The sequence below is a fragment of the Vipera berus genome, assembly GCF_964194415.1.
Source record: "Vipera berus genome assembly, chromosome: W".
Taxonomy (NCBI): domain Eukaryota; kingdom Metazoa; phylum Chordata; class Lepidosauria; order Squamata; family Viperidae; genus Vipera; species Vipera berus.
Genome location: NC_138210.1, coordinates 771452 through 785987, shown reverse-complemented (window position 1 = coordinate 785987; position 14536 = coordinate 771452). Strand labels below are relative to the sequence as shown.

The 14536-nt window shown below is 43.1% G+C and overlaps 1 protein-coding gene across 1 annotated transcript in view; it reads left to right on the top strand.

The window, feature by feature from the left end:
* The window catches only part of LOC308676848 (DDB1- and CUL4-associated factor 7), a 174530-nt gene that overhangs the window by 122967 nt on the left and 37027 nt on the right, over positions 1-14536 (top strand). Inside the window, exon 3 of the mRNA XM_081342879.1 lies at positions 8978-9089. Within this exon, the coding sequence (XP_081199005.1) occupies positions 8978-9089 (112 nt within the window). The remainder of the gene's footprint in view (positions 1-8977; positions 9090-14536) is intronic.

Genomic DNA, 14536 nt, shown 5'->3' with positions numbered 1-14536 from the left:
CGTCTCTTGGGTTGTTGGAAAAGAGTGTTTGCTATGACCATCGTATTCTCTTGACAAAATTCTATCAGCCTGTGCCCTGCTTCATTTTGTACTCCAAGGCCAAACTTGCCTGTTATTCCAGTTATCTTTTGGCTTCCTACTTTAGCATTCCAATCCCCCATGATGATAAGGACATCATTTTTTGGTGTTAGTTCTATAAGGTGCTGTAGGGCTTCATAGAACTGGTCAATTTCATCCTCTTCAGCACTGGTGGTTGGGGCATAGACTTGGACTACTGTGATATTGAATGGTTTGCCTTGGATTCGAACTGAGATCATTCTGTCATTTTGAGGATTGTATCCCAGTATTGCTTTTCCTACTCTTTTATTGACTATGAAGGCTACTCCACCTGCTGATACCTCTAGTTAAATCCAAAATTACATGAACTGAAGAAATGTATTCATGCAGTTGGGTTTAAAGGAAATAAATAAAGGTTATTCTTTTATAAATTGTACAAAATGTAATACCAAGGTGTGAGGCTATCTGTATCCTGCCCATAAAAGTGACTCACAAATGGTAATCAGTAAAATCAATGTATTATGACTTGCTAAAAGCTTCCCAGGAGACAGGAACTTACTATCAGTAAGAAAGGAACATCGGCCCAAGGTGAAAATTACAAGTAGACAAGATAAGATAGGGACGGATGTACGGAAATTGTCAGGATGACCCTTTAGAAATGTGAAACAACTTCAAAGAACTTTTAGAGATGTGAAGCAACTTCAAAGAATGACTTAAGCTTCTTAGGGGTGCCGTGTATCGTGAAAGAGTATAAAATGCATAGCTTGAAAACTGCTCTTTGCTCTCTGAGAACTCAATCCATTTGGGAAGGGTCTAAGAGGCCGCACTTGCAACCACTTTTCTTTTTTTTATGTTCAATTTTCTTTTCAATAAATCTTTGTTTTTGTTAACCAGACTTGTCTTTGAGTTGTGAGTATCAAATTTGGGTTTTCAAATATCACAATCTTGGCGCCCAACGTGGAGCTTGAAAGGGCTCCTGTGAAGGGGAAGGCCAGCCCGAAGGGAAGCGAACGGGTGTTGGGAATTATGAGTGGCCGTTAAATCAAGAACCTCAGGGAACCATAATCAGGGAAACTCTCAAGAAGATGGGCAATTGTTGTAGTAGTTGTTGTAAACCTAAAGAAAAGAAAATTCAAAGAACTGAAAGCAAGTTTTTTTTCTCTTTTTCTTTTAATCTGGCTCTTTGGACTATTCAATTCCCCTTTGTCAGAGGTGAGGAGAGGAGGCTGCTACTTTCCCCCTCCCCCTTCACACCTGCAAAAGACCCCAGGTTCAATATTCCTTTTAGTCTTTCCCCACTGTCTTTTGAAGTTGGTGGGATAAATTGGAAGTAACCATAAATGTTCCCCTCCTTTTAATTAAAAGGGGAGGCCTGTTTTGGCCTCAAACCACAAATTGATCTTTGTGTTTTGTTTTGTGATATATATATATTTGGACATTTGGAACATTAAGCTTGAACTGTTGTGATTCAGGGTCAGCCTGTGGGTCCGGCAGCCGGGTCGGATGACTCGGATGACTCAGACGAGGGGGAGGAGGAGGGTGTTGAAGACGAACTTGCTGATGATGGCTTGGAGGCTTCGCAGAGCCCCCAGCCAGGCCCCTCTTCTCAGCTGCGCGAGCCCGACAGTGCGGATGATGATGACCCACAGCTGGCCCTGTTCAAGGACGCCCGACGCAGGAGGCAGTCAAGCAGGAGCAAGCAGAGAAAGGCTGTGGGACTCCTCGGAAGGAGGCACAGGGAGGCCACGCCCTGAACTCTAATAAAGGGAGTGTTTGGGGAAGGGCTGGTTGCTGAAAGCAACCGCTCCGTTTGAGGATCAAAGCTCCGGTATCTTGTTTCATGTTTTGTTGTTTGTTTGTGTAATAAACTTGGCAGACGTTTTCCAGCCACAGACGCTTTCCAGCCTCTGCCGTTTGTACAGGGGTTGCCTTTCTGCAAGGCCGGTAGCAGGCTGGTACAGAACATGAACTTGGAATGGTGAAAAAAATAGGAGATGGTTAAAGGGCCCTTTAAAAACCATGTTTGGTTGGAATTACCTCATGATTTTTCTCGCTTTCAGGACAAGCCATATGTCTAAATAATTGTTGTTTTACTAGTATTTGTGTATATATGTCTGTCTGTCTGTTGTTCTGTGTTATTTCCAAGACTTGCAAGAGGGTTAAAACCCTCTCTGATAACACCAAACAAAAAGGCCTTATTTAACAATGTATGATTTGCCTGGACAAAGTATGAAATGAAATTTTTGTATGTGAAATTATGTATGGAAGCAGTTATAGAATAGAAGTGAATGAGTTTATTTATTTATTTATTTATTTATTTATTTATTTATTTATTTATTTGGATTTATATACCGCCCCTCTCCGAAAGGACTCGGGGCGGTGTACAGGGCAATTAAAACACTATAAACAACACATAATGTATAAAAATTAAAATGAGATTAAATCAAATAGTCCTAAACAATAAACACATACTAAAATTTAAAATTTTTAAAATTTAAAATCTAAAATCCCAGTCCCTCAGTCCAGGCCGGCAAGTTCAAATAGCCAAGTCTTCAGGTCGCGGCGAATTTGCTGATATGTAAATGTGTGTGTGTTAGCCCTCAAACCCACCTACCACCACCACCCCCATCCCAGGCTGTGAAAGGAACAGTAAACTGCAGATTTTATTGTTGTAAATGGAAAAGCAATAGCAAGTGTTTGCATGAGAAGAGTTTCATGGAGGATGTGAATTTATGGAAAATGCATGTGAAGGAGAGCAAACTATTTTTTTTTAGTGGTGAGATTTTTGTAAAATTTACCTTTTTTCCCCTCCAGTCTCTTTCTCTCTCCCCCCCCCCGTGTTACTTTAAGAGTGAGAGAGACAGACAGAAGAGGGGGGCTGGTCATTTTAACTATTTTTTTTTCTCCGCTTAGAATTCCGGTTTGAGGAAGCGGGGTGGTTGTGAAATCTAATGCCCACTCTTGCAGTTTCAGCTTGCAATGGTTTTTACCCAAAAGAGGAGAGAGTAATTGTTGGACAATCTTTTTTGGAAATCTTTGAGTTTTAGTTAGACCTGTATATATATCATCACCCTAAAGAAATTACTCTGGATTGTTTTGCTTAGATTTGTACATGTTTTGGCCTACTTGATGGAAGTTTGTTTCCATCTGAATGGAATCTGGTTAAATTGGAATTTGACTAACTTTATATTAAAAGCAATACTAGAGTTTGATATAAAACTGTTTCAGTGGCTCAGAATCTCTCATTGGGTTTGTTTATCTTTTTGTGGAGTTGGTTTTTTTTGTTTTATTTATTTTTTATTTTTCGTGTCTGTGTGCAGGACACATTGATGGAGGGTGATATCTGAGAGAATTGGGGGAATTGTGGTTCTCTCCTTGTTTGGAACAGGGAAGGAGTTGAGAAGATTTTTAGGATTGTGAATGGCTATGTTGTTTTGACTAACGATTTGTATTTAAAACTGTTAGGAAAAGAGGCAGCCAATGGCATTTTTGTCTAAAGTTGACATTTGAGAAGTCTTGGTGTTTGTTAATTGTGGGTAATTTTTAATCAGAAAGCCGAAAGGAGATATCCACTTGTTCATAGCAAAGTAGTTGGGAAAACAAAAAGAAAAAGACAAAGAAAGACATAATGAAGGTGTGACAGTAGATGGGAAGAAAAAAAATGTGAGTGTAAGCTGGGAGAATTTCCCTCCCTTAGTCAGCACTAACCTATGGATTTTATGCCTTACAGCAAGTTCTGAGGTTGTTAAGAAGGGAGAAGGAGAATATATACACTGACTCCAAATATGCTTATGGAGTCTTGAATACTTTGGAGAAGAGAAATGAAGAGGACTGATTAATAGTTAAGGGAAACAGTGAGCTCATGTAAAGTTGATAGAAGCTGTACTTGTGGAAGCAGAAAAGACAGAAGTTAGGCCAGAGTGGCAGATGGGCAGTGAATTAATGGATAATAGGAGAAACAGGAAAGTTGTTTTTAAGTTGGTTTGCACAGATTTGTGAATTGTATGTATTAAAATTGTTGGAAGCAGGGAGACTGCCACTAACAGGGTCAGCTCAAACGTGTGAATTGTATGCCTTAACACAAGCTTTAATGTTGTGAAAAATAACTGGAAGTAGTGAGGAAATTTAAAAATAAAAAATATATGTGCTTTTAGTATTATCATGTAATCATATTTTATATTTTATAATAATCATTTTATAATCAATTGCCTGAGTAGATACTTTGAGTATATGGGGAAAAATACAGGCCACAAATGGAGGAGGGGGAAAACAGGAGTTACCATGGGGCCCATTGTGAGTCACCATCTAGGAATTGTTTTTAAGTACCTTCTGGTGCCTGGTACCCCTGGCAGGTGTAGAAGATGGGAGACATCTTTCCTCTAGAAACAGGATGGTAGGGGAGGGATCTTATTAGTATAATGTAAGCAAACAGGGGCAGAGATAATGTATTCTGTTTAGGCACTTCTGATAGATTGTAACCTCCAAAGCCTAAACCAATGGGGCCATGGGGGAGGAAATGGGGCGTCGTGATAGGATGTATAATAATATGTGATTTTGGAATTTGGGGTGTGGTTCAGTGTTTGGCTACATTGTTTGCCTTCCTGAATCCACCACACTTTGCAAACCATTACTTTTTAGACTTTGTTCTGAAGTCTAATAAACTTCTATTTGTAACACAAACAGAGTGGATTTCAATTTGTGTCTATTTTTGTGTCTAAGAATGTTGAAGGAACAAGAATGTACTATAGAAATATGGAAAGAAAAACATGGGAAGTAGAAGAAAGTGAGAGGTGGATGCTGTATGATGGGAGACGGATGTTGAAAAGACAGAAAGAAAGAAAAAAAGCAATAGCTAGAACACAGAAGCAACACTAAAAGGGGTTTGCAAGGGATAAATGGTGATGATACTACGCAATGAACACTCAACACCTCATAGGACGTGTAATAAATGAAAGACTGGTTTGCGTTATCAGAAACTTCTGGGAGGGAATTGGGGTGGGCTTCATCAACCGGCTATCAGTCTGGGCCTACAATAGTTCCTGGTGAGATGGGGTTGGGGGCGTGGGCTTTTGGTTCCGTTGGTATGGGGGTGGGGTTAAAAATCCCCACGACGATTGGGAATGGCAGCAGGCTGTTACACGGAGGGCCTTATCAATATCCGGGACCGCGCCCCCGCTGTCTCCAAGCGGTGGCGTGTTCCGACCCTCCGGTTAGTACCCTTGTATCTGGGGGTGAGGGGGATCAGGACCCTGAGCTCACACTGGTGTATTTTAATGCCAGACCCGTTGTGAACAAGGCTCCCCTCGTCCGGGAATTGATCGAGGAGGAACACGCGGATCTGGCATGCATTACAGAGACCTGGTTGGGCCCAGAGAGTGGTGTCCCTCTGGTTGAACTTTGCCCTCTGGGTTTCTGTGTGCTGCACCAGCCTCGAGCTCAGGGTAGGGGCGGTGGGGTGGCGGTGGTCGTACGGGAGACCTTATGTCCGCGGGAGACCACCATTGTCCAGATAGGCGGGAGTGAGTCCCTTCTCATGAGATGTGGCCCTCGGGCTCAGTTGGGCCTGTTGCTTACATACCTGGCGCCCAGCTGTGTGGCAACGGCCCTGCCTGAGCTGCTCGACACCCTCTCAGGGTTGGCAGTGGAGTTTCCCAGACTTATAGTTCTGGGTGACTTCAACCTGCCTTCCCTGGGAGGGTCGTCAGAGTTAGCTCGGGAGGTCATGGCTTCCATGACGGCCATGGACATGACCCAAGTAATTCAGGGCCCGACCCATGGGGCGGGTCACACCCTTGACCTGATCTTTGTATCTGGACAATGGTTGGATGATTTGGGAGGGGGCTCGCCAACTGCTGTCCCCCTGTCATGGTCCGATCATTATCTCCTGCGGCTGGTCTTCCATTGTGCCACCCCCCGCTGCTGGGCTGTGGAACCGACCAGGTGGTTCCGTCCCAGGCACCTAATGGACCCAGAACGGTTCCAGATGGCGCTTGGGTCCTTACCTGTCTCCCTCACTCACAGCCCGGTCGATGCCTTGGTGGATGCCTGGGAAAGGGCGGCCACCGAGGCACTCGACCGTGTTGTACCCTTGCGACCCCAGACTCGGCACAGATCCCGTTGGGCTCCATGGTTTTCCGTGGAGCTCCGCGAGATGAAGCGTCGGAGACGGGGTCTAGAGAGCGGTTGGAGGTCCACCCGGTCTGAATCTGACCGATTGCGACTAAGAGCCTTTACAAGGTCTTACCTCGCTGCGATGAGGACGGTGAAGTCTAATTACTTCGCTGCCCTCATCGCGTCCGCAGATAATCGCCCAGCCGCCCTGTTTAGGGTGACTCGCTCTCTCCTTAATCGGGAGACGAGGGAGGAACCCTTACAGGGACGGGCTGAGGAGTTTAGTCATCATCTGGTGGATAAAATCGCTCAGATCCGGACCGGTTTGGACTCTGACTGGGCAGAGTCTGGAATGGAGGAATCAAGCGGTCTTGAGCATGTTACCTGGACTGAGTTCGACCCTGTTTCCCCCGATGACGTGGACAGGATCATGAGGAGACTGAGTTCCACCACCTGTTTACTGGACCCGTGCCCCTCCTGGCTGGTCTATGCGGCTCAGGAGACACGAGGCTGGTTCCAAGCAGTAATGTCTGCTTCCTTGAAGGAGGGTACCTTTCCCACTGCTTTGAAGGAGGCGGTGGTGAGGCCCCTCCTCAAGAAGCCTGCCCTGGATCCGGCTGTTTTAAATAACTATTGTCCAGTCTCCAACCTTCGCTTTTTGGTGAAGGTTGTTGAGAGTGTGGTGGCGCATCAGTTTCCTCTGTTCCTGGAGGAAACGGATTATCTTGACCCGTACCAATCGGGTTTCAGGCCCGGGTACAGCACGGAGACGGCATTGGTCGCACTGGTGAATGATCTCTGGCGGGCTCGGGACAGGGGATGTTCCTCTGTCCTAGTCCTTTTAGATCTCTCAGCGGCTTTCGATACCATCGACCATCGTATCCTACTGTGGCGTCTCAGGGGGTTAGGAGTGGGAGGCACTGTTCTACGGTGGTTCTCCTCCTACCTCCTGGGCCGCTCGCAGTCGGTGTTGACGGGAGGGCAGAGGTCCGCCCCAAGGTCTCTCGTTTGTGGAGTCCCTCAGGGGTCGGTTCTCTCTCCCCTCCTGTTCAACATCTACATGAAACCGCTGGGTGAGCTCATTCGTGGTTTCGGGGTGGGGTATCATGAGTACGCTGATGATACCCAACTTTTTCTTTCCACCCCGAGCCAACCCAGTGATGCACTCGATGTGATGTCCCGTTGCCTGGAAGCGGTCCGGGTTTGGATGGGGAGAAACAGGCTTCGTCTCAATCCTGCCAAGACTGAGTGGCTGTACATACCGGCATCTCGGATAAACCAGGTTGTTCCACCACTAATGATGGGGGGTGAGGTGTTACCCCCCCTCGATAGGGCTCGCAACTTGGGCGTCCTCTTGGATTCACGGCTCAATTTTGAAGACCATATAGGAGCCGTGACCAGGGGGGCTTTTGCCCAGCTTCGTCTGGTGCGCCAGTTGCGGCCCTATCTGGACCGAGATGCCCTACGCACTGTCACCCATACACTCGTGACCTCCCGGCTAGACTACTGCAACACTCTCTACATGGGGCTGCCCTTGAGGACCACTCAGAGGCTTCAACTGGTGCAGAATGCAGCTGCGCGAGTTGTTATGGGAGTTTCCCAATACTCCCGTGTAACACCTCTTCTCCGTGAGCTGCATTGGCTTCCGGTTGCCCTCCGGGTGAAATTCAAGGTGCTGGTAATGACCTATAAAGCTCTCAATGGCTTGGGTCCGGATTATCTAAGGGAACACCTGCTGCCGGCATCAACTTCCCATCGTCCCGTGCGCTCCCACAGGGAGGGCCTTCTTAGGGTACCGCCGGTCAAGGAATGCCGGCGGGTTATCCCCAGGGGAAGGGCGTTCTCTGTGGGCGCGCCGGCCCTTTGGAACCATCTTCCCACGGAGCTTAGGACTGCCCCCGACCTTCGCTCATTTCGCAGGGATTTGAAAACTTGGCTTTTTGAGCTGTCTGGCCCAGACTGAGGGGTTTTAATTATTTATTAATGGGGTTTTAGTTTAAATTCAGGGACTTAATTTAATTTTAGTTTTAATTGATTTTAACTTTGTATGTATGCATTTTTAATTTTTCCCTGTAAACCGCCCTGAGTCCTACGGGAATAGGGCGGTATACAAGTTTAAATAATTAAAAAAAAAATAATAATTTTTGCCATGAAGAATGTAAATTTCAAATTGTGTTGAAAAAGTGGAAATATCTGTATATTTGTCATTCCATTCTTCGTTCACAGTTTCTCTCATTCCTACAATAGAAACTGTGACGCAACTACTAAAAAATATATATTTACAGATAAAAAAAAGAGTATGGTTATAAATACAGACTTGTCTTAGAGTTATGAGTATCAAATTTGGGTTTTTAAATCTCACAGGTTTTATTCTGTGCCCCCTTAAAGTCTATTAGAGCAGATGTTAAGGGTTCAGGTAGAAGTACAATCCTGCTGCTTGAAGGAATTCCCTTTTAAGTCAGGGGTGTCAAACTTTCGGCCCGCGGGCCGGATGTGTCATCCGGAAGCAGCTCCTACCCCATTGCCGGCAATGGCGAAAAGGCTCCAATACGTTGTGTGACGTCACGTGATGTCACGAGTTTGAATTATATTTTTAATATAATGAAGAATTGAATAATTGTAATTGGAAAACTATATACTGTCTCTGATTTTGCTCTTTGGATGCAATGAAATATTATGAAAAAGCATGAGAACTTGCAGGATAATACACAGAATGGCCTTTTCCCTACATTTTATGGAATCCATACTCTTTTAAATAAGTAAACTGACTCAATCTGATGACAAGCATATATTGATATCTTTTGTTCAGGTGGGTGAAACAGAGACCAGGCTTGAATGTCTGCTGAACAACAATAAGAATTCTGATTTTTGTGCTCCACTGACCTCCTTTGATTGGAATGAAGTGGATCCTTATCTATTAGGTAAGGGACAAATATTGATGTAGCAGAATGATGACAGTAACATGATTAAAATAATGAGTTCTATTTATAAATTTAGCTAAGAAAATTGTTGGCAGATATCAGCTTCAGAAACTAGCCAAAGGTAGACTTCATATTATCTTCAAGATGTAGACAATCTTTTAGTGGCCAATGGCCTTAATATATTGGGGTGGGGGGGAATAGTTGCAAATGGATGGAGCTACATCATGGATTTAAGTGAGAGGGGAAATTAGACAAGTTTCTTTGTTTTACTTCTGACTGGGCTTATTTTCATCTGTTCTCAAAATTCCAAGAAATTACAGGTAGCCCTTATAACCATTCATTTAGTGACTGTTTGAAGTTACAACAGCACTGGGAAAAGTTATTTATGACCATTTATCACACTTACAACCATTGCAACATCCTCATGGTCACATAATCAAAATTCTGAAAAGTAAAGTCAATGGGGAAGCCATGTTACTAACTTAATGACTGCAGTGATTCACTTAACAACTATGGAAAGAATTGTTGGAAAATGGGGCAATACTCACTTAACTGTCTTGGTTAGCAACAGGAATTTTGAGCTCAATTGTGGTTGTAAGTCGAGGACTACCTGTATACCAATAATTTTCTGGAACCATGGGCAGAGGAGACTAAGTGGACTTAAGCCTGCAATTTGGGTTGTAAGTCATTGTGGTCATTAAGCAAGGCACCCATGTGACTGCCTCACTCAACGACCACAATCCCAGCACCCCCCCCATTGCGGTCATGAAGTGACTACATGGGTCATTATGTGACTCCACAGGGGAACCTCAGAAGATGGGGGAGGCTCAGTGCACATTGGCCTCAGGCCACTGGGCCTACCAATGCATGGGCCTTCCTCCCACCCAACTGGGCAAGTTCATTTACCTCCCCTTTCTGTGCAGCTGTTGAGAAGCATGCCCAGCTTTTGTGAGGCACAGCTACTGTAAAAAGCTAGCCAACGCAATATTTCTGAAGGTAGAAAGCCTCAAGCATCATGAGGGCTGACACTTGTCTCACAGTGTTCCAAGGCTCTTTCTACCTTCAGAAACATTGCAAAACAAACACCAGCCCTTGTGAAGATTCTGAAGGCTAGAAAGCATTGCAAGACTCCTTCATGTCCTAGTGTTCGTCTTGCAATGTCTCCAAAGGTAGAAAGAGCCTCAGAACATTGTGAGGGCTGGTGCTTATTAGCAGCTGCATGGAAAGGGAAGGTTAGTGGACCTGTGCAGTGGGAAGAAGGCTCAAGCTTTCCTGGAGTGGTGGGGTGGAGGGAAGGCTTCTGCATCAGTGGTCCTACCCAGTTGAGGCCTCCTGGCCCACAGCAGGTTTCCACATGCCAGTAGGCCTAGCTGGCCAAGGCCTCCCAGCATTGGGGGGGGGGAACTTGCACTCCTGCAGTTATAAGAGTGGGCACACTGCGAAGCACCCACATTTTTGTCGCATGACTGTGGTGTGGTATGTCCCTTCATTGTCCAACAAAAAGACCTGAAACTACTGAACAAATCTATTCTGACCACTCTTTTCTTTTGGCAATTCTTTGTTGGTACAATAATTGGCTAGTCAGTCAAAATTGTTAAGTACTAGTTTTTTAATTGTCAATTATTCAGCAGAATGATTTGTGATTTTGGTGGTCTGTTTTATAATTGTATCATGGCTTCATTTTAATAGCTAAGGGAGCAGGTGTTAAGGAATTGTTGTGCAGAGGTCTCCTTGTGCTTCCAAAGAGTTACACAGACAAGGAAGGGTACTGAGAGCAGTAAGAGTCACACAGTAACCACAAGAGTACACTTGAGTTGTGAAGAACAAAAAAGTATTTTACTTTTGAGGTGGTGTAAAAACAAAAAATGCACAGTCAAAAATAAACAGCCCAGGTCATACACAATAGCAACAGTCCAAGGAGTAATCCAAAATACAAAGTCTTCTTACCGGTCCAGAGGTCAATACACAGTTGTACAGGTTTATCACAGTAGTAAACCAATAGTACAGCAAAACAGAGCAAAAACAGTAATAGTTAAGAGCAGTGAATTCAGAGAGAGAGAAGCTACGCTCCTAGCTCCCTCTTATGGCCATGAGAACACTTACACACCCATTGGCTAATTAACATCTTAAAGTTACAACATCATAGTTTAATATATTTTCAACCCAACATTGTATGCTATCATCATATGCCTAAGATTCTCCCCTTTGGGTAGAACAATATATAACCTCTTACAATCTTATGCACATTCTTTCACAATTAGCATTGTGTTTCACAGCACTTTGTACTTTAGTGAAATGGTCTGCAATATTCACATCAGATGAACAATACTCTAGCTGTATTAATTTATCGTTAACACATTGTCTTACATTTAGATAACGAAGATCTGTATGTTTAGATCTTGTTCTTACTGCAGCATTGTTTGCCATCTTTATCGCAGCCTGATTGTCCTCATAAACAATAAATGGATCTTTTACATTTAAACCCATATCCAACAGTAATTGTTTGTACACTAGCAGTTCTGTACATAACACTGAAAGACATGAGAATTCAGCCTCCATTGTAGACAGGCTTATGTGCTTTTGCCTGATGGATTTCCATCCAATCAAAGAATCACCCAACATTATAGCCAATCCTGAAGTTGATTTACGAGTGCTTGTCTCAGAGGCAAAACTCGCATCTGCATATGCTGTGAGGATTAACTCATGATTTGGCTCTAGATATAAGGAATAGTGAATAGTCTGCTTTAAATACCTCAATACTCGTTTAGCTGCTTGCCACTGTCTAACAGTTGGTTCATTATTGTATCTAGCCAATTGGTTGACACAGTAGGAAATGTCAGGTCTAGTCCAATTGCTCAGATACATAAGACTACCAATCAAAGACTGGTACATAGTCCTATCAAATACAGGACTCTCAACATTAGTGTCCTTGAAATCCATAGCCATTGGAGTTTTTGCTGGTTTACACATTTCCATGTTGTATCTCTTTAATAACTGAGATATTTTACTGGCTTGCAAAACCTTAAAACCTCTATTTGTCTTTACAATATCTAACCCCAAATAGTGGCTTATTTCTCCAAGGTTCCTAATAGTGAATTTGTTTTGCAACCTTGAAATAATGTTCTTTGCTTCTAGCTCAGTTTATGTTATGATTGCAATATCATCAGTAAATAATAGAAGAAAAGATAATAGTCCATTGTGTTCTCTCCTAAACAAACATGGATCAGCATCACTGGCTACAAAACCTATCGCATGCAACTCATTAACTATACATTTATTCCACTCATAACCAGATTGTTTTAATCCATACAGGCTTTTCCTTAACTTCCAACAATCATGGTCTCTATCATTAGTCAGTCCTGGTGGTATTCTTAAATAAATAGTATGTTGCAATGGAGCATGTAAGTATGCACTTTCCACATCTACATGGTTAACCATATATTGGTTTTTAGCCGCCCACACTAAAGCTGCTCTTAAAGTAGTTGCCCTCAGACTGGGTGCAAACACCTCGTCATAATCCTCAGTAGTTTGGGCAAAACCTTGTGCAACCAAACGTGCCTTATGGGTTATAGTTCCATCTACTCCCTTCTTAATTTTATAAACCCATTTACATCCTATAGCTTGCTCACCAGGTGGCAGTTTTGCTTTCTCATAGACTTTAAGATCCTGCAAAGACCTCAACTCCCTATTCATTGCAGCTTTCCATGCTTTCTGTTCTTTTTCAGGATACATCCTGATCTCATCATAGTTAGAAGGCTCTAAGCTAACTTGACATATTACACTGGCTTCATAGTGATCAGGTGGACGTCTGATGCGCGTTGAACGCCAAGGAATTACAGGGCTTTGAATTTCTGACTCCTCTCCTTCCTCTGATTCATCTTTTATCTCCCCTATCTTTTCTTCATCTTTTATAATTACAGGAGATGTCTTATCATCTCTAGGTATTTTATCATGGGAGTCCTCAAACACTAGAGGATCTGTGTTAACAGTATCTTGTTCTAATCTATCCCAACCAACATGCTCAAGGAATTTGGCACTTGCACTATTATATACATTGGTTGTGCCTTGTGCCCAGAAAGGATAGGATCTATGATTAGCTTCATAACCTACAAAGTATAATTGCCTAGCCCTATGTTGGCCTTTACTCCTGAGTTGTGCAGGAATGTGGACCCATGCTGGGGTGCCAAACGTGTGCAGATAATCAAGGTTTGGTTTTCTACCATGCCATATTGTGTATGGTATTTTACTGGTAGAAGAATTAACCACTATATTCAGAATATGGTTTGCACATTTTGCTGCCTCCCCCCACAGTCTATCTGTTAAGCCAGAATCTTGTAACATAGTTCTTATCATGGCTTGTAACGTTTGCCCACGTCTCTCAACAAATGCATTATGTTGAGGCCTATAAGGGGCTGAACATTTATGCTCAATTCCAGCTGATTCTAGCATATCAACAAAGCGTTTGTAAATTCAGTGCCATTATCAGTTATTATGCACTGAACTTTTGTCTTTGTTTTCCTCTCCACAAACTTCAGCCAGTTTGAAAATTGTTGGAAAGTATCTGCTTTTGACTTAAGCAAATAACAAAAACCATAACGAGAGTAATGGTCCAGTATACTTAAAATATAACATGATCCTCCTAAACTTGGTTTCATGGGTCCAATTAAATCTGCAAACACAACTTCCAAAGGTACAGTTGTTTTGAAGCCGTTTAACCTGTTTGCAGGAGTTGCCTTACTCTTTTCCTGATTACAGGCATTGCAATTCAAATACTTACTACATGGCTTCAGTTTAATTCCTTCTACTAACTCAACTGTTTTACGTAGTGAGTTAAAATTCACATGCCCTAACTGCCTATGCAGTAAATGTATACATTCGTCATGTGGCTTCTTGTTCTCACATATCAAGTTAGCTTTTACTGTACTAACCTGGTTACTTGTGAGAACGAATAAACCGTTTTTCAAATTAGCAGTTACACAGGTTCCATTCCTTTCAATAGTGCATTGGTCCCCTCTGAATGTTACCACAAACCCAACCTTAACCAATTCCCTTACAGATAACAGGTTGAATCTTAGCTTAGGTATATATAACATAGGTAACTGTTCATCAATGCATGGACAATAGGAATTACCTTCACCAGAGGCCTTCATCTTCCAACCATTTGCCAATGAAACATGTTGGTTGCTGTTTTTCATATTAATAAACCTCTCTTTCACTTTAGTAATGCATTGTGAAGCCCCACTATCAACAACCCACAATTCATTCTTTCTGGATGTTGATTCACCAGAAACAGCCAAAACAGTGCCCTTCTTAGCCTTCCCACTGCTATTCACATTCTGTTTTCTTCCCTTTCTACAGAATTTGGCCATATGCCCTCTAGCCCCACAAGAATAACATTTCTTGACAGTGTAAGCAGTGGTAAATGGCTGCTCCTCTCGTGGCTGTGT